The sequence below is a fragment of the Nerophis ophidion genome, linkage group LG10, assembly GCF_033978795.1.
Source record: "Nerophis ophidion isolate RoL-2023_Sa linkage group LG10, RoL_Noph_v1.0, whole genome shotgun sequence".
In the NCBI taxonomy this organism is placed as follows: Eukaryota; Metazoa; Chordata; class Actinopteri; order Syngnathiformes; family Syngnathidae; genus Nerophis; species Nerophis ophidion.
In genome coordinates this window covers 71903723-71925209 of record NC_084620.1, presented here as the reverse complement: position 1 = coordinate 71925209, position 21487 = coordinate 71903723, and the positions used below count along the sequence as shown (strand labels likewise).

Sequence of the window (21487 nt, the reverse complement as noted above, 5' to 3'; positions counted from 1 at the left end):
AGAGTGTGTGGATGGTAGTTTGATTGTCCAACAAGGTGAGAGGAGTGTGTGGATGGTAGTTTGATTGTCCAAGGTGAGTAGAGTGTGTGGGTGGTAGTTTGATTGTCCAAGGTGAGTAGAGTGTGTGGATGGTAGTTTGATTGTCCAACAAGGTGAGAGGAGTGTGTGGATGGTAGTTTGATTGTCCAAGGTGAGTAGAGTGTGTGGGTGGTAGTTTGATTGTCCAAGGTGAGTGGAGTGTGTGGATGGTAGTTTGATTGTCCAACAAGGTGAGAGGAGTGTGTGGATGGTAGTTTGATTGTCCAAGGTGAGTAGAGTGTGTGGATGGTAGTTTGATTGTCCAAGGTGAGTGGAGTGTGTGGATGGTAGTTTGATTGTCCAAGGTGAGTGGAGTGTGTGGATGGTAGTTTGATTGTCCAAGGTGAGTGGAGTGTGTGGATGGTAGTTTGATTGTCCAAGGTGAGTAGAGTGTGTGGATGGTAGTTTGATTGTCCAACAAGGTGAGAGGAGTGTGTGGATGGTAGTTTGATTGTCCAAGGTGAGTAGAGTGTGTGGATGGTAGTTTGATTGTCCAAGGTGAGTAGAGTGTGTGGGTGGTAGTTTTATTGTCCAAGGTGAGTGGAGTGTGTGGATGGTAGTTTGATTGTCCAACAAGGTGAGAGGAGTGTGTGGATGGTAGTTTGATTGTCCAAGGTGAGTAGAGTGTGTGGATGGTAGTTTGATTGTCCAAGGTGAGTAGAGTGTGTGGGTGGTAGTTTTATTGTCCAAAGTGAGTGGAGTGTGTGGATGGTAGTTTGATTGTCCAACAAGGTGAGAGGAGTGTGTGGATGGTAGTTTGATTGTCCAAGGTGAGTGGAGTGTGTGGATGGTAGTTTGATTGTCCAAGGTGAGTGGAGTGTGTGGATGGTAGTTTGATTGTCCAAGGTGAGTAGAGTGTGTGGGTGGTAGTTTGATTGTCCAAGGTGAGTAGAGTGTGTGGATGGTAGTTTGATTGTCCAAGGTGAGTGGAGTGTGTGGATGGTAGTTTGATTGTCCAAGGTGAGTGGAGTGTGTGGATGGTAGTTTGATTGTCCAAGGTGAGTAGAGTGTGTGGATGGTAGTTTGATTGTCCAACAAGGTGAGAGGAGTGTGTGGATGGTAGTTTGATTGTCCAAGGTGAGTGGAGTGTGTGGATGGTAGTTTGATTGTCCAACAAGGTGAGAGGAGTGTGTGGATGGTAGTTTGATTGTCCAAGGTGAGTAGAGTGTGTGGATGGTAGTTTGATTGTCCAAGGTGAGTAGAGTGTGTGGATGGTAGTTTGATTGTCCAACAAGGTGAGAGGAGTGTGTGGATGGTAGTTTGATTGTCCAAGGTGAGTAGAGTGTGTGGATGGTAGTTTGATTGTCCAAGGTGAGTAGAGTGTGTGGGTGGTAGTTTTATTGTCCAAGGTGAGTGGAGTGTGTGGATGGTAGTTTGATTGTCCAACAAGGTGAGAGGAGTGTGTGGATGGTAGTTTGATTGTCCAAGGTGAGTGGAGTGTGTGGATGGTAGTTTGATTGTCCAAGGTGAGTAGAGTGTGTGGGTGGTAGTTTGATTGTCCAAGGTGAGTAGAGTGTGTGGATGGTAGTTTGATTGTCCAAGGTGAGTGGAGTGTGTGGATGGTAGTTTGATTGTCCAAGGTGAGTGGAGTGTGTGGATGGTAGTTTGATTGTCCAAGGTGAGTAGAGTGTGTGGATGGTAGTTTGATTGTCCAACAAGGTGAGAGGAGTGTGTGGATGGTAGTTTGATTGTCCAAGGTGAGTGGAGTGTGTGGATGGTAGTTTGATTGTCCAACAAGGTGAGTGGAGTGTGTGGATGGTAGTTTGATTGTCCAACAAGGTGAGAGGAGTGTGTGGATGGTAGTTTGATTGTCCAAGGTGAGTGGAGTGTGTGGATGGTAGTTTGATTGTCCAAGGTGAGTGGAGTGTGTGGATGGTAGTTTGATTGTCCAACAAGGTGAGAGGAGTGTGTGGATGGTAGTTTGATTGTCCAAGGTGAGTAGAGTGTGAGGATGGTAGTTTGATTGTCCAAGGTGAGTGGAGTGTGTGGATGGTAGTTTGATTGTCCAAGGTGAGTGGAGTGTGTGGATGGTAGTTTGATTGTCCAAGGTGAGTAGAGTGTGTGGATGGTAGTTTGATTGTCCAACAAGGTGAGAGGAGTGTGTGGATGGTAGTTTGATTGTCCAAGGTGAGTGGAGTGTGTGGATGGTAGTTTGATTGTCCAAGGTGAGTAGAGTGTGTGGATGGTAGTTTGATTGTCCAACAAGGTGAGAGGAGTGTGTGGATGGTAGTTTGATTGTCCAAGGTGAGTGGAGTGTGTGGATGGTAGTTTGATTGTCCAACAAGGTGAGTGGAGTGTGTGGATGGTAGTTTGATTGTCCAACAAGGTGAGAGGAGTGTGTGGATGGTAGTTTGATTGTCCAAGGTGAGTGGAGTGTGTGGATGGTAGTTTGATTGTCCAAGGTGAGTGGAGTGTGTGGATGGTAGTTTGATTGTCCAACAAGGTGAGAGGAGTGTGTGGATGGTAGTTTGATTGTCCAAGGTGAGTAGAGTGTGAGGATGGTAGTTTGATTGTCCAAGGTGAGTGGAGTGTGTGGATGGTAGTTTGATTGTCCAAGGTGAGTGGAGTGTGTGGATGGTAGTTTGATTGTCCAAGGTGAGTAGAGTGTGTGGATGGTAGTTTGATTGTCCAACAAGGTGAGAGGAGTGTGTGGATGGTAGTTTGATTGTCCAAGGTGAGTAGAGTGTGTGGATGGTAGTTTGATTGTCCAAGGTGAGTAGAGTGTGTGGGTGGTAGTTTTATTGTCCAAGGTGAGTGGAGTGTGTGGATGGTAGTTTGATTGTCCAACAAGGTGAGAGGAGTGTGTGGATGGTAGTTTGATTGTCCAAGGTGAGTAGAGTGTGTGGATGGTAGTTTGATTGTCCAAGGTGAGTAGAGTGTGTGGGTGGTAGTTTTATTGTCCAAAGTGAGTGGAGTGTGTGGATGGTAGTTTGATTGTCCAACAAGGTGAGAGGAGTGTGTGGATGGTAGTTTGATTGTCCAAGGTGAGTGGAGTGTGTGGATGGTAGTTTGATTGTCCAAGGTGAGTGGAGTGTGTGGATGGTAGTTTGATTGTCCAAGGTGAGTAGAGTGTGTGGGTGGTAGTTTGATTGCCCAAGGTGAGTAGAGTGTGTGGATGGTAGTTTGATTGTCCAAGGTGAGTGGAGTGTGTGGATGGTAGTTTGATTGTCCAAGGTGAGTGGAGTGTGTGGATGGTAGTTTGATTGTCCAAGGTGAGTAGAGTGTGTGGATGGTAGTTTGATTGTCCAACAAGGTGAGAGGAGTGTGTGGATGGTAGTTTGATTGTCCAAGGTGAGTGGAGTGTGTGGATGGTAGTTTGATTGTCCAACAAGGTGAGAGGAGTGTGTGGATGGTAGTTTGATTGTCCAAGGTGAGTAGAGTGTGTGGATGGTAGTTTGATTGTCCAAGGTGAGTAGAGTGTGTGGATGGTAGTTTGATTGTCCAACAAGGTGAGAGGAGTGTGTGGATGGTAGTTTGATTGTCCAAGGTGAGTAGAGTGTGTGGATGGTAGTTTGATTGTCCAAGGTGAGTAGAGTGTGTGGGTGGTAGTTTTATTGTCCAAGGTGAGTGGAGTGTGTGGATGGTAGTTTGATTGTCCAACAAGGTGAGAGGAGTGTGTGGATGGTAGTTTGATTGTCCAAGGTGAGTGGAGTGTGTGGATGGTAGTTTGATTGTCCAAGGTGAGTAGAGTGTGTGGGTGGTAGTTTGATTGTCCAAGGTGAGTAGAGTGTGTGGATGGTAGTTTGATTGTCCAAGGTGAGTGGAGTGTGTGGATGGTAGTTTGATTGTCCAAGGTGAGTGGAGTGTGTGGATGGTAGTTTGATTGTCCAAGGTGAGTAGAGTGTGTGGATGGTAGTTTGATTGTCCAACAAGGTGAGAGGAGTGTGTGGATGGTAGTTTGATTGTCCAAGGTGAGTGGAGTGTGTGGATGGTAGTTTGATTGTCCAACAAGGTGAGTGGAGTGTGTGGATGGTAGTTTGATTGTCCAACAAGGTGAGAGGAGTGTGTGGATGGTAGTTTGATTGTCCAAGGTGAGTGGAGTGTGTGGATGGTAGTTTGATTGTCCAAGGTGAGTGGAGTGTGTGGATGGTAGTTTGATTGTCCAACAAGGTGAGAGGAGTGTGTGGATGGTAGTTTGATTGTCCAAGGTGAGTAGAGTGTGAGGATGGTAGTTTGATTGTCCAAGGTGAGTAGAGTGTGTGGATGGTAGTTTGATTGTCCAACAAGGTGAGAGGAGTGTGTGGATGGTAGTTTGATTGTCCAAGGTGAGTAGAGTGTGTGGATGGTAGTTTGATTGTCCAAGGTGAGTAGAGTGTGTGGGTGGTAGTTTTATTGTCCAAGGTGAGTGGAGTGTGTGGATGGTAGTTTGATTGTCCAACAAGGTGAGAGGAGTGTGTGGATGGTAGTTTGATTGTCCAAGGTGAGTGGAGTGTGTGGATGGTAGTTTGATTGTCCAAGGTGAGTGGAGTGTGTGGATGGTAGTTTGATTGTCCAAGGTGAGTAGAGTGTGTGGATGGTAGTTTGATTGTCCAACAAGGTGAGAGGAGTGTGTGGATGGTAGTTTGATTGTCCAACAAGGTGAGTGGAGTATGTGGATGGTAGTTTGATTGTCCAAGGTGAGTAGAGTGTGTGGATGGTAGTTTGATTGTCCAAAGTGAGTGGAGTGTGTGGATGGTAGTTTGATTGTCCAAAGTGAGTGGAGTGTGTAGGTGGTGGAACTCTTTGAATCGGTTGAGAAGTGTGGGAATTGTGCAAGTTCCAAAAATGACCCATTATTATCAATGGGTAAAATCACCCGGAAAATCAGGAATTCTGGTTAATCTGGGATATTTTTTTGTTTATTTTTGGTGGGAGCTCACGATTCCCGGCCAAGCCAAAGGTTTTGATTTTTGAACGGTTCAGATGGGATGAAAACTGTGTGGCAGATTAATTATAAATGGATGACGTTCACACAGTCAAAAACATGCACAGGTGACATATAAACATGCACAGGTGACATACAAACATGCACAGGTGACATACAAACATGCACAGGTGACATACAAACATGCACAGGTGACATATAAATATGCACAGGTGACATACAAACATGCACAGGTGACATATAAGCATGCACAGGCGACATAATAACATGCACAGGTGACATATAAACATGCACAGGCGACATACAAACATGCACAGGTGACATAAACATGCACAGGTGACATATAAACATGCACAGGTGACATATAAACATGCACAGTTAACATATAAACATGCACAGGTGACAAACAAACATGCACAGGTGACATATAAACATGCACAGGTGACATATAAACATGCACAGGTGACATATAAACATGCACAGGTGACATAATAACATGTACAGGTGACAAACATGCACAGGTGACATATAAACATGCACAGGTGACATATAAACATGTACAGGTGACATAATAACATGTACAGGTGAGATACAAACATGCACAGGTGACATACAAACATGCACAGGTGACATACAAACATGCACAGGTGATATACAAACACGCACAGGTGACATACAAACATGCACAGGTGACATATAAACATGCACAGGTGACATACAAACACGCACAGGTGACATATAAACATGCACAGGTGACATATAAACATGTAGAAGGTGACATAATAACATGTACAGGTGACATATAAACATGTAGAAGGTGACATAATAACATGCACAGGTGACATATAAACACGCACAGGTGACATATAAACACGCACAGGTGACATACAAACATGCACAGGTGACATATAAACATGCACAGGTGACATATAAACATGTAGAAGGTGACATAATAACATGTACAGGTGACATATAAACATGTAGAAGGTGACATAATAACATGTACAGGTGACATAAACATGCACAGGTGACATATAAACATGCACAGGTGACATAATAACATGTACAGGTGACATAAACATGCACAGGTGACATAATAACATGTACAGGTGACATAAACATGCACAGGTGACATAATAACATGTACAGGTGACATATAAACATGTACAGGTGACATATAAACATGCACAGGTGACATATAAACATGCACAGGTGACATATAAACATGTACAGGTGACATAATAACATGTACAGGTGAGATACAAACATGCACAGGTGACATACAAACATGCACAGGTGACATACAAACATGCACAGGTGATATACAAACACGCACAGGTGACATACAAACATGCACAGGTGACATATAAACATGCACAGGTGACATACAAACACGCACAGGTGACATATAAACATGCACAGGTGACATATAAACATGTAGAAGGTGACATAATAACATGTACAGGTGACATATAAACATGTAGAAGGTGACATAATAACATGCACAGGTGACATATAAACACGCACAGGTGACATATAAACACGCACAGGTGACATACAAACATGCACAGGTGACATATAAACATGTAGAAGGTGACATAATAACATGTACAGGTGACATATAAACATGTAGAAGGTGACATAATAACATGTACAGGTGACATAAACATGCACAGGTGACATATAAACATGCACAGGTGACATAATAACATGTACAGGTGACATAAACATGCACAGGTGACATATAAACAAGTACAGGTGACATAATAACATGCACAGGTGACATATAAACATGCACAGGTGACATATAAACAAGTACAGGTGACATAATAACATGCACAGGTGACATATAAACATGCACAGGTGACATATAAACAAGTACAGGTGACATAATAACATGTACAGGTGACATATAAAGTGTGCACTTGATCTTTGTCACTAAAATGGGTGATGCTGGTGTACCTAATGAAGTGTCTGCATCTTACCAAGAGTCTTAGCCTGACGAGCTGAACCCTTCACAAAAAACCTGTCCAGAGTTTTCTGTCCTGGTTTGTTGTGCTTGGGTGCAGACCTGGAACACAGGAGATGCTAGGGTTGTTGCCTAAGTGGACGTCGAGTACGAGGAGAGCACAACTACTCACAGCGACGCTGCACAGGCGGCTGAGGACACGCCGCCATAGTAGAAGCCGTCCTGGCACAGACGCTCCTTGAGGCTGGCGCCCTTCAGCTTGTTGGGAGCTTTACCAGAGAAGGAGGACTGCAGCTCGGCCCTCTTGGAGCTCATCTTCTTGTACTGGGCCTTGACGTGATACTGGCAGAACTGGCACTCAGACTGTGGAGAGGAACAATCCCAACAACGCTTGATTAGCGGGCAGCAGCAACACAAGTGGGTAGCGGAGGAGAGGAGCCCCAGATTGTAAGTACCAAGTTAACCAGCTGAGAACAAGGGTCCCCGTTCTTCTTCATGGCTGTGCATGTGCCGTAGTCTTGAGCTTCACCCATCAGCAGCACCTTCTGTGGGTGATCCACCGTCAGGCTGACCTGGAGGACGTAACACAAGTGGGAAATATTCATCTTGTGCCAAGTGGGATGACATCCACTCTATTCTTCATTCACATTTCTTTACTTGACGCAATGATGCAGATGAAACATCAATCGCATGTGGACATCATTTTCAACCTAAGTCTTGGTCTTTGGTTGCAAATGTGGAGTGGGTTGTCTTGTCTGCTGGATTCATAGCTGCACCACACTTTTAGCACCATCACACCACGTTCTAGCACCACACTTTTAGCGCCATCACACCACGTTCTAGCACCACACTTTTAGCGCCATCACACCACGTTCTAGCACCACACTTTTAGCGCCATCACACCACGTTCTAGCACCACACTTTTAGCGCCATCACACCACGTTCTAGCACCACACTTTTAGCACCATCACACCACGTTCTAGCACCACACTTTTAGCGCCATCACACCACGTTCTAGCACCACACTTTTAGCACCATCACACCACGTTCTAGCACCACACTTTTAGCGCCATCACACCACGTTCTAGCACCACACTTTTAGCGCCATCACACCACGTTCTAGCACCACACTTTTAGCACCATCACACCACGTTCTAGCACCACACTTTTAGCGCCATCACACCACGTTCTAGCACCACACTTTTAGCGCCATCACACCACGTTCTAGCACCACACTTTTAGCGCCATCACACCACGTTCTAGCACCACACTTTTAGCGCCATCACACCACGTTCTAGCACCACACTTTTAGCGCCATCACACCACGTTCTAGCACCACACTTTTAGCGCCATCACACCACGTTCTAGCACCACACTTTTAGCGCCATCACACCACGTTCTAGCACCACACTTTTAGCGCCATCACACCACATTCTAGCACCACACTTTTAGCGCCGTCACACCACGTTCTAGCACCACATTTTTAGCGCCATCACACCACGTTCTAGCACCACACTTTTAGCGCCATCACACCACGTTCTAGCACCACACTTTTAGCACCATCACACCACGTTCTAGCACCACACTTTTAGCGCCATCACACCACGTTCTAGCGCCACACTTTTAGCGCCATCACACCACGTTCTAGCACCACACTTTTAGCGCCATCACACCACGTTCTAGCACCACACTTTTAGCGCCATCACACCACATTCTAGCACCACACTTTTAGCGCCGTCACACCACGTTCTAGCACCACACTTTTAGCGCCATCACACCACGTTCTAGCACCACACTTTTAGCGCCATCACACCACGTTCTAGCACCACACTTTTAGCGCCATCACACCACGTTCTAGCACCACACTTTTAGCGCCATCACACCACGTTCTAGCACCACACTTTTAGCACCATCACACCACGTTCTAGCACCACACTTTTAGCGCCATCACACCACGTTCTAGCACCACACTTTTAGCGCCATCACACCACGTTCTAGCACCACACTTTTAGCGCCATCACACCACATTCTAGCACCACACTTTTAGCGCCGTCACACCACGTTCTAGCACCACACTTTTAGCGCCATCACACCACGTTCTAGCACCACACTTTTAGCGCCATCACACCACGTTCTAGCACCACACTTTTAGCGCCATCACACCACGTTCTAGCACCACACTTTTAGCGCCATCACACCACGTTCTAGCACCACACTTTTAGCACCATCACACCACGTTCTAGCACCACACTTTTAGCGCCATCACACCACGTTCTAGCACCACACTTTTAGCGCCATCACACCACGTTCTAGCACCACACTTTTAGCGCCATCACACCACATTCTAGCACCACACTTTTAGCGCCGTCACACCACGTTCTAGCACCACACTTTTAGCGCCATCACACCACGTTCTAGCACCACACTTTTAGCACCATCACACCACGTTCTAGCACCACACTTTTAGCGCCATCACACCACGTTCTAGCACCACACTTTTAGCGCCATCACACCACGTTCTAGCACCACACTTTTAGCGCCATCACACCACATTCTAGCACCACACTTTTAGCGCCGTCACACCACGTTCTAGCACCACACTTTTAGCGCCATCACACCACGTTCTAGCACCACACTTTTAGCGCCATCACACCACGTTCTAGCACCACACTTTTAGCGCCATCACACCACGTTCTAGCACCACACTTTTAGCGCCATCACACCACGTTCTAGCACCACACTTTTAGCGCCATCACACCACGTTCTAGCACCACACTTTTAGCACCATCACACCACGTTCTAGCACCACACTTTTAGCGCCATCACACCACGTTCTAGCACCACACTTTTAGCGCCATCACACCACGTTCTAGCACCACACTTTTAGCGCCATCACACCACGTTCTAGCACCACACTTTTAGCGCCATCACACCACGTTCTAGCACCACACTTTTAGCGCCATCACACCACGTTCTAGCACCACACTTTTAGCACCATCACACCACGTTCTAGCACCACACTTTTAGCGCCATCACACCACGTTCTAGCACCACACTTTTAGCGCCATCACACCACGTTCTAGCACCACACTTTTAGCGCCATCACACCACGTTCTAGCACCACACTTTTAGCGCCATCACACCACATTCTAGCACCACACTTTTAGCGCCGTCACACCAGGTTCTAGCACCACACTTTTAGCGCCATCACACCACGTTCTAGCACCACACTTTTAGCGCCATCACACCACGTTCTAGCACCACACTTTTAGCACCATCACACCACGTTCTAGCACCACACTTTTAGCGCCATCACACCACGTTCTAGCACCACACTTTTAGCGCCATCACACCACGTTCTAGCACCACACTTTTAGCGCCATCACACCACGTTCTAGCACCACACTTTTAGCGCCATCACACCACGTTCTAGCACCACACTTTTAGCGCCATCACACCACGTTCTAGCACCACAGTTTTAGCGCCATCACACCACGTTCTAGCACCACACTTTTAGCGCCATCACACCACGTTCTAGCACCACACTTTTAGCGCCATCACACCACGTTCTAGCACCACACTTTTAGCGCCATCACACCACGTTCTAGCACCACACTTTTAGCGCCATCACACCATATTCTAGCACCACACTTTTAGCGCCGTCACACCACGTTCTAGCACCACACTTTTAGCGCCGTCACACCACGTTCTAGCACCACACTTTTAGCGCCATCACACCACGTTCTAGCACCACACTTTTAGCGCCATCACACCACGTTCTAGCACCACACTTTTAGCGCCATCACACCACGTTCTAGCACCACACTTTTAGCGCCATCACACCACGTTCTAGCACCACACTTTTAGCACCATCACACCACGTTCTAGCACCACACTTTTAGCGCCATCACACCACGTTCTAGCACCACACTTTTAGCGCCATCACACCACGTTCTAGCACCACACTTTTAGCGCCATCACACCACGTTCTAGCACCACACTTTTAGCGCCATCACACCACATTCTAGCACCACACTTTTAGCGCCGTCACACCAGGTTCTAGCACCACACTTTTAGCGCCATCACACCACGTTCTAGCACCACACTTTTAGCGCCATCACACCACGTTCTAGCACCACACTTTTAGCACCATCACACCACGTTCTAGCACCACACTTTTAGCGCCATCACACCACGTTCTAGCACCACACTTTTAGCGCCATCACACCACGTTCTAGCACCACACTTTTAGCGCCATCACACCACGTTCTAGCACCACACTTTTAGCGCCATCACACCACGTTCTAGCACCACACTTTTAGCGCCATCACACCACGTTCTAGCACCACAGTTTTAGCGCCATCACACCACGTTCTAGCACCACACTTTTAGCGCCATCACACCACGTTCTAGCACCACACTTTTAGCGCCATCACACCACGTTCTAGCACCACACTTTTAGCGCCATCACACCACGTTCTAGCACCACACTTTTAGCGCCATCACACCATATTCTAGCACCACACTTTTAGCGCCGTCACACCACGTTCTAGCACCACACTTTTAGCGCCGTCACACCACGTTCTAGCACCACACTTTTAGCGCCATCACACCACGTTCTAGCACCACACTTTTAGCGCCATCACACCACGTTCTAGCACCACACTTTTAGCGCCATCACACCACATTCTAGCACCACACTTTTAGCGCCGTCACACCACGTTCTAGCACCACACTTTTAGCGCCGTCACACCACGTTCTAGCACCACACTTTTAGCGCCATCACACCACGTTCTAGCACCACACTTTTAGCGCCATCACACCACGTTCTAGCCAACTTACCCTAGGAAACATGTGTATTCACTAGCTAAAGCAGAGATAATGGCAAAAAGGTGGGGGGGACCTAGTGTATGCATGCATAATATTGGTGGTAATACAAATGAGATCGACATAATCCTCAAGAAGGTCAATACGCGATATTTGGAGTTGATATGTCGTCATGCCTTGTGCAGCCCTTTGAGACACTCCTGATTTAGGGCAGTGGTTCTTAACCTTGTTGGAGGTACAGAACCCCACTAGTTTCATAAGCAGCAATTCACCGAAGCCTTCTTTAGTGAAAAATAAAATGTTGTTTTTTTTCAAATTCAAGACAATGATATATGTCTATGGTAACACTTTAGTATGGGGAACATATTCTAAGTAACAAAGACTTAATTTAGAGTTTTTTGGACACTAGGGGAACATATTCTAAGTAATAAAGACTTAATTTAGAGTTATTTGGTTAGGGTTAGAGGGTTAGGGTTATAATAAGGCCATGCCGAATAAGGCATTAATAAGTACAGTATTTTTCAGACTATAAGTCGCAGTTTTTTTCATAGTTTGGCCGGGGGTGCGACTTATACTCAGGAGAGACTTATGTGTGAAATTATTAACATATTGCCGTAAAATATCAAATAATATTATTTAGCTCATTCAGGTAAGAGACTAGACGTATAAGATTTCATGGGATTTATGGATTAGGAGTGAGAGATAGTTTGGTAAAGGTATAGCATGTTCTATATGTTCTAGTTATTTGAATGACTCTTACCATAATATGTTAGGTTAACATAGCAGTTGCTTATTTATGCCTCATATAACCTACACTTATTCAGCCTCTTCTTCACTATTCTTTATTTATTTTAAATTGCCTTTCAATGTATGTTCTTGCTGTTGGATTTTATCAAATAAATTTCCCCCAAAAATGCGACTTATACATGTTTTTTTTTCTTCTTTGTTATGCATTTTCGGCAGATGCGACTTATACTCGGGAGCGACTTATACTCCGGAAAATACGGTACTTAATAATAACTAGTTAAGAGCCAATATGTTACTAATTTGCATGTTAATAAGCAAGTAATTAAAGGTGGATGTATTCCCCATACTAAAGTGTTACCATGTTTTTTGTACTAGTGCACAAAATGAAGCGTGCATGAACATCATCTTGTTCAAAGGAGAAAACCAACACAGTGTCTAAACTCACAACAAATGACACACCTGCAAATCAGTGTGACTTTTGCTGTTGCTATATCTGTAGTACGCCGATAGCGAGAAGTTTTTATTTACACGATTAATCGGGTGTTTTGACCTCCGCCGAACCCCTGAGGCCGACTCCCCAAACCCCTACGGTGCGATCGAACCCAGGTTAAGAACCACTGATTTAGGGCTATTTAAGTACACATTGATTGATATTCATTTACAGTAAGTTATTTAAAGATGAACATTATACATCACTAAACAGCTGGACAAGGCTTTAAGTTGTTTTTTTGAACATTATTTTTAGGAAGGGTGGGACCAGTAGTGACATAATGTTTGATGTTGTGTTTCATTTATCATCAAACACCTTTATTTTATGTATCTCTGAGGAGCATCAACATTTGATTTCTAAATAGGGAACATCTCCTGGGAAAATTGGTAGAAATATGTCATTTCTCTACATATTATATACGTGTATAGGACTTGATGGATTTAATACATTGTAAGGTTTCTGAAATATTGTCAACATTTCAATAAAAACAATTCTGGGCTCCTTTACATAGATTATAGTTGAGACATTTTTCAAGATGGCTGACATCATTTCTTCCTGGCTGCTACAGAAAGTATGAGAATGTGTGAGCAGCTGCCTCACCTTCTTTACTTATATAACCATCTTTTGCATTTTTGGCAGAGATCTCTTTTTTGTCATCTTCATGTCCATCTCTGTGGTGTTATTTGATTGAATGATGGAATAAAAATGGCAGCGCTTCTTAAATGAGTGTGGTGGACGGAGGCCTCGTCCAGCCACTCCATGACTGCAGTAGCCGAAACAAACAAAATCAGAGGCCAGTAAAGAAGGACAGGTGAGCAAAGGGGACGTAGTGCAGACCAGTGTTTTTCAACCTTTTTTGAGGCAGGGCACCTTTTTTCAGACAAAATCCCAAGGCAGAAAATGTTGAAAATTAAACTCAGTAGCCTATATCGACAATATAAAGTGCTTTTCATGGAATATCTGGCACAATTTCAACCATCCCATTTCTTTTGTCTCACAGTAGGCCTCCAGAGCAATGAGCTACCTGCTGCCCCCTAGGGATATGGAAGAGTATGACATGCTTACTCTGCCAATCTCCAGACAGCAGACACTCAACAACAGCACATTCTTTGCAGATTACAATGATTGCTTTGCAGAGAAAATATTTGAAAGCAATTGGGTAAAATAGCAGACAATATGTCACCACTGCTGTCGAGCACCAGCACTGCACGGACAGCAAGGGGGCGTGGCCACGTGAGCGCTACCATAAAAGCAGCTGAGCACGAGACAGAGGAATTCTCACAAGAAGTCAAATAAATACTCCGTCAGATATTTGTTGAGAAATATTGACTATGACAGTCATTTAAATAAATACGGACATGGCAGTAGCTTGTGTAATGTTCATGAGTGTATATCTGCTGATGTCATAGTTAAAAAGTGATCCGTGGTAGGAACTAAAGATTCCTTTGTGTGAAACTAAAGGTTGGTGCTCACCCCATCATATCCATCTTTTTGCTTCATGGTGTTGGGGTTGAGGAGTCCAATGACGGTGCCCGTCTCCGTCTTCCAGTGCTCTTTGTGCACGTCCCCAAACAGCAAGAGCGACACGAAGATGTCCAGGTTATGGAGGTCGTTCAACTTCCAGATGCTAAATGTTTTACCCTGCGAGGTGCGGAGTGACAAGACGTCATTGCGCGGTGCTGCCAGAGGGAGGTGGAGGCGCCACACGGAGACTCACACTGCTGCTGCTCTGTGGCGTGGCTTTGCTGACCACCACCGCAAAGGTCACCCAGTCGCTGTCCTCCAGCTTCTCACGCAGCAGCCGCTCAGGAACCTGCGACAGGCGGACCAGGCGGCGCTCAGACATCTTGCGATCCATCTCGGCCGACGAAACGCGAGGCTTCCTGAAACACGCGCAAAATAAGACATTTCAAGGAAAAATGGGATTATGGCAAAAATAATCAGTGCAGTTTTTTTGATTACTATTGAATTATTCATTCATTTAAAAACATGAGTACCAACAATAACACAACTTTAAATATCATTTAAAAGATCACCGGATTAGAATTCTCCTCACAACGACAACATTTCACTCACATTTTTGTCAATTTCCCTGATATTCTGCGTCTAACAGTAATCGGCCAATTCTATGATTCTGTCCGTGGTTTTGTGAAGGCGCAAACTAAAACCCTTCCTTTTGTTTGATTGAGATTACTGGTTAGGCATATTAGGCAAATAAAAAATAGCTGAACTTCACCCCCACTCAATCATCCGTTTCACAGGCCCAGAATGAACTTGTACTCTCACGGCCCAGTAATGTTTTTTTTTTAACAATTCTAATATGTTTATGATCAGGAGAAGCCAAAATCCTTGTCCAGCCCTACTCGAAGTCCAGTTGGGGCATTTTGTGATAAAAAGAGTCCTTATCAGTGTCCTTACCTGAGCCTCAACCCAGAGTATTTCTCCACAGCCACGTCTTTAGAAAGAGAGTCCAGTTTAGGCGGTCCAGCTGACGCAGGCGGTCTGGGCCTGCTCTGGGAGGACGGAGGCCACCGCTGCACGGGAGTGGCGGCGGCCTTACTTGTGCTTTCCACGGGCTGGAAGGAGCTGCCCATCTTAATCTCCATCAGTGGACCTCTGGATTCTGGTCAATAAAAGCTTCATGAGCCACTACAACATGAATATGAGCCATCACGTTATGAGTGATACCTGGCGAAGAGTTGCTTTTTGCTGCGTGAGCCACTCTGGGTTTGCGTTTAAAGGAGTCAGCGTTGCTCAGCTGGGACAGAAAGTCCGAAGACTCTTGCATCTTCTGGCTTCCACTGCTAACTGGAGACACGGAGGTAAGAAAAAACGGTTTTAGGTTTTGTTGCCTCTGATGGCCAACATACCTGGTGGGTGGTCAACAGGACGTCATATAACTTCATTAGGTGTGTCCCAAAAAATTGCTTTGTTTGTCGTGAACCCAATATGTAAAAAGTAAAGAGGTATGTAACGCTTCAACCAAAATGAACAAAAGGGAAAGGAAAAGGCATGGAAGCTTAGGGATGGCTGTGCAAAACGAAGGAAAAACTGAACTGGCTACAAGGTAAAGAAAAACAGAATGCTGGACAACAGCAAAAACTTGCAGCATGTGGAGCAGAGACGGCGTCCACAAAGTACATCCGAACATGACATGACAATCAACAATGTCCACACAAAGAAGGATAAAAACAACTTAAATAGTCTTGCTAACACAAAGCAGGTGCGGGGAATAGCGCTCAAAGGAAGACATGAAACTGCTACTGGAAAACAGCAACAAAACAGGAAGGGCCACCAGCGTAACAGCACAAGACAAGAATTAAAGCACTACACACAAGAAAACAGCAACAAAACAGGAAGGGCCACCAACGTAACAGCACAAGACAAGAACTAAAGCACTACACACAAGAAAACAGCAACAAAACAGGAAGGGCCACCAGCGTAACAGCACAAGACAAGAACTAAAGCACTACACACAAGAAAACAGCAACAAAACAGGAAGGGCCACCAGCGTAACAGCACAAGACAAGAACTAAAGTACTACACACAAGAAAACAGCAACAAAACAGGAAGGGCCACCAGCGTAACAGCACAAGACAAGAACTAAAGCACTACACACAAGAAAACAGCAACAAAACAGGAAGGGCCACCAATGTAACAGCACAAGACAAGAACTAAAGCACTACACACAAGAAAACAGCAACAAAACAGGAAGGGCCACCAACGTAACAGCACAAGACAAGAACTAAAGCACTACACACAAGAAAACAGCAACAAAACAGGAAGGGCCACCAACGTAACAGCACAAGACAAGAACTAAAGCACTACACACAAGAAAACAGCAACAAAACAGGAAGGGCCACCAGCGTAACAGCACAAGACAAGAACTAAAGCACTACACACAAGAAAACAGCAACAAAACAGGAAGGGCCACCAACGTAACAGCACAAGACAAGAACTAAAGCACTACACACAAGAAAACAGCAACAAAACAGGAAGGGCCACCAACGTAACAGCACAAGACAAGAACTAAAGCACTACACACAAGAAAACAGCAACAAAACAGGAAGGGCCACCAACGTAACAGCACAAGACAAGAACTAAAGCACTACACACAAGAAAACAGCAACAAAACAGGAAGGGCCACCAACGTAACAGCACAAGACAAGAACTAAAGCACTACACACAAGAAAACAGCAACAAAACAGGAAGGGCCACCAACGTAACAGCACAAGACAAGAACTAAAGCACAACACACAAGAAAACAGCAACAAACTCAAAATAAGGCACGGCGACCTGGTGGAGTTTCATTTTTGAACATTTTCTGCTGGTGGTGTGCCTCCAGATTTTTTATGTATAAAATGTGCCCTGCCTCAAAAAATGTTGAAAAACACTTGTCTATGTTATGGAGGAATGTAGTTCATCATAGACCCGGCAGCCAATGTTATTAAAAAGTGTTGATTTGGAATCGAATTGTAACCTCCAAGAATGGTGTGGTGCCCAAAGACTCACAGCTCAACCAATGATGCATATATTCTCTTTCAAAAAGGTCAAACAATGTCATACATACATTTAAAAAACTGAACTTTGTTATTATTATCTGCAATATATTAAAGTACATCCACATGCTGCTTTTGCTCCGGACGATTCCGTATTGCTTAAATGATCTCAACGTACGGTTTTGGTGATCAAAGTCTTTTCCTTCAAAATAGCCATTGTTAAAGGACCAGAAGGCACGTGTGTACATGTTACTTACAGGTGCGTACGTGTTACTTACAGGTGCGTACGTGTTACTTACAGGTGCGTACGTGTTACTTACAGGTGCGTACGTGTTACTTACAGGTGCGTACGTGTTACTTACAGGTGCGTACGTGTTACTTACAGGTGCGTACGTGTTACTTACAGGTGCGTACGTGTTACTTACAGGTGCGTACGTGTTACTTACAGGTGCGTACGTGTTACTTACAGGTGCGTACGTGTTACTTACAGGTGCGTACGTGTTACTTACAGGTGCGTACGTGTTACTTACAGGTGCGTAGATGTTACTTACAGGTGCGTACATGTTACTTACAGGTGCGTACATGTTACTTACAGGTGTGTACATGTTACTTACAGGCGTGTACATGTTACTTACATTACGTCAGGGAGTTCAAATACAAACCCCATTTCCATATGAGTTGGGAAATGGTGTTAGATGTAAATATAAACAGAATACAATGATTTGCAAATCCTTTTCAAGCCATATTCAGTTGAATATGCTACAAAGACAACATATTTGATGTTCAAACTCATAAACTTTCCTTTTTTTTTAACAAATAATCATTAACTTTAGAATTTGATGCCAGCAACACGTGACAAATAAGTTGGGAAAGGTGGCAATAAATACTGATAAAGTTGAGGAATGCTCATCAAACACTTATTTGGAACATCCCACAGGTGTGCAGGCTAATTGGGAACAGGTGGGTGCCATGATTGGCTATAAAAGCAGCTTCCATTAAATGCTAAGTCATTCACAAACAAGGATGGGGTGAGGGTCACCACTTTGTAAGCAAATTGTCGAACAGTTTTAGAACAACATTTCTCAACGAGCTATTGCAAGGAATTTAGGGATTTTACCATCTACGGTCCGTAAAATCCTCAAAAGGTTCAGAGAATCTGGAGAAATCACTGCATGTAAGTGATATTACTGACCTTTGATCCCTCAGGTGTTACTGCTTAAAAAACAGACATCAGTGTGTAAAGGATATCACCACATGGGCTCAGGAACACTTCAGAAAACCACTTTCAGTAACTACAGTTGGTCGCTACATCTGTAAGTGCAAGTTAAAACTCTACTATGCAAAACGAAAGCCATTTATCAACAACACCCAGGAACGCCGCCGGATTCGCTAGGCCCAAGCTCATCTAAGATGGACTGATGCAAAGTGGAAAAGTGTTCTGTGGTCTGACGAGTCCACATTTCAAATTATATTTGGAAACTGTGGACGTGGTGTCCTCCAAAACAAAAAGGAAAATAACCATCCGGCTTGTTATAGGTGCAAAGTGTAAAAGCCAACATGTGTGATGGTATGGGGGTGTATTAGTGCCCAAGGCATGGGTAACTTACACATCTGTGAAGGCACCATTAATGCTGAAAGGTACATACAGGTTTTGGAACAACATATGTTGTCATCCAAGCAACGTTATCATGGACGCCTCTGCTTATTTCAGCAAGAAAATGCCAAGCCACATTCAACAAGTGTTACAACAGCGTGGCTTCGTTGTAAAAGAGTGCGTGTAATTTCCTGGCCCGCCTGCAGTCCAGACATGTCTCCCATGGAAAATGTGTGGCGCATTATGAAGCGTAAAATAGGACAGCGGAGACCCCGGACTGTTGAAGGACTGAAGCTCTACATAAAACAAGAAGGGGAAAGAATTCCACTTTCAAAGCTTCAACAATTAGTTTCCTCAGTTCCCAAACGTTTATTGAGTGTTGTTAAAAGAAAAGGTGATGTAACACAGTGGTGAACATACCCTTTCCCAACTACTTTGGCATGTGTTGCAGCCATGAAATTCTAAGTTCATTATTATTTGCAAAAAAAAAAAGTTTGCGTTTGAACATGAAATATGTTGTCTTTGTAGCATATTCAACTGAATATGGCTTGAAAAGGATTTGCAAATCATTGTATTCTGTTTATATTTACATCTAACACAATTTCCCAACTCATATGGAAACGGGGTTTGTAAAGCTAAGATTGATTCACGTTGATGTCCGTGTCGCCTCAACATTCACAGCCATTACACACATATATATATATATATACTGTATATATATTCATATATATTTATGTATATATACATATATACACACACACACATACATACATATATATATATATATATATATATATCCATTCATACATTATATAACTTTTCATTTGTTTTCATGTAAAACAAAACCCTCATTTTTTGGGTGTGGCGGTTTGAACTTTGCCGTGGTGGGCATCCACGATTAATTATATTAGGGGGAAAATCCAGTAATCTTATTTGGTGCTCTATGAATTGTAAATATATTTCACCTGACAGATTTTTGTTCTTCTGGGCCACAGCAGCAGGTCTTTCTGGCGAATGTTTGGGGGTAGCAAGTGGAGAAGGTGATGGTTTGACAGCAGCTGTGTGTTTTGCTGAGGAAGAGGAGCGAGGAGTCTGGCTGGCCTCCAGTTGCTTCTGCAATGCCTGCATTTTTTCCTGCATCCTCCTTAATTCATCTGAAGACAAGCAGAATTGAGCAGGAATCAATAAAAAATGCAGTGTGAGCTCACAAGAGAACCTGCCCGGACACAAACCTTGCAAGTCTTCTTGGGACCTGTTAAGGCTCCCACTGGCTTGGCGTATGCTTTCTTTAGCACCTTCTTCCTCTTCCACATCCCCAAAGAGCTCAGACAACTCATCCTCCTCCCCATCCTGTCCTCCCTCCAGATCACCCTCGCCATCGTTGTCAAAAAGGCCATCAAGGTCATCTGAAGCTTGCTGGTCCTCATTTTCAACCATCAATGCCGTCAAAATGTCCAGATCATCTTCGCCTGGACAAAGAATAGATACAATACTGCTCAACATGGTTAACGTTTACAACGGGGAGCCCAAACATTTTGCCTACAAGGACCAAAGCCAGAACACAAAAAGCCTGAATGTAAAAAATGAAGTTACTATAATTAGTGTCAATGACAATAATAGATGACAAGTGGTTAGCCTTGCAGACATCCTTTCAATGATTCTGTGAGCTTTAGGCTTGTCCCAATACAGCTTTTTCACTCATGAATCGATATCAGCAGGAATCACACATACTTGAATGATTTAGTCCAGTGGATTGTAAGAAAAAGGTTTGATCAAGTGAAATTAGTCAAACATAGAACAATGGTAGGCAATTTTCCCTCCAATTTTTCATATGTGTGAGCAAACGCCAAAACTCCTTGAGCATTCAGTGGCGCACATGTGAGCGACGGCAGACATGCACACTGTTATGCGCTTATCTTTTTATACGATTTTGTGCGCGGCCTAGATTTGCCGTGCGCAGAGGACGCGTGAGCAGTGTGCAATCGCACAGGCGCGTACCTTAGAGGGAACGTTGATGCTAGGTATGAAAAACACTAACTTATTCTAACTTATTCTTTAATAATCGTCTGAAATAGATTTATGCTGTCTTTAAGACGAAGTGGAGTGTAAAATGGCTTTTTGTTAAGTTCATTATGCAGTAAGTTGAATGATGCCAACACGTTTGTTAATAAATACTTCTGAACAAGTTTCTGTGTTAAGATTTCAATATGTAAGTAATACGCAAATATATATAGATAGATAGATGGATGGATGGATGGATGGATGGATGGATGGATGGATGGATAGATAGATAGATAGATAGATAGATAGATAGATAGATAGATAGATAGATAGATAGATAGATAGATAGATAGATAGATAGATAGATAGATAGATAGATAGATAGATGGATAGATAGATAGATAGATAGCACTTTATT

At 44.1% G+C, this 21487-nt stretch overlaps 1 protein-coding gene across 5 annotated transcripts in view; it reads right to left on the bottom strand.

Moving 5' to 3' along the window:
• Positions 1–21487, bottom strand: part of LOC133561244 (protein MCM10 homolog) — a 38680-nt gene that overhangs the window by 15188 nt on the left and 2005 nt on the right. For 4 of the 5 annotated variants that reach the window (XM_061914584.1, XM_061914583.1, XM_061914585.1 and 1 more), the window contains 9 exons: positions 20301–20537; positions 20034–20222; positions 15664–15783; positions 15394–15598; positions 14693–14858; positions 14449–14616; positions 7367–7483; positions 7084–7274; positions 6928–7013 (listed from right to left, as the gene is read on the bottom strand). In XM_061914584.1, coding sequence (XP_061770568.1) covers positions 6928–7013; positions 7084–7274; positions 7367–7483; positions 14449–14616; positions 14693–14858; positions 15394–15598; positions 15664–15783; positions 20034–20222; positions 20301–20537 — 1479 coding nt within the window. Of the gene's footprint in view, positions 1–6927; positions 7014–7083; positions 7275–7366; positions 7484–14448; positions 14617–14692; positions 14859–15393; positions 15599–15663; positions 15784–15845; positions 16395–20033; positions 20223–20300; positions 20538–21487 lie in introns of those variants that run through there. The other variant, XM_061914587.1, reaches the window with a different exon arrangement.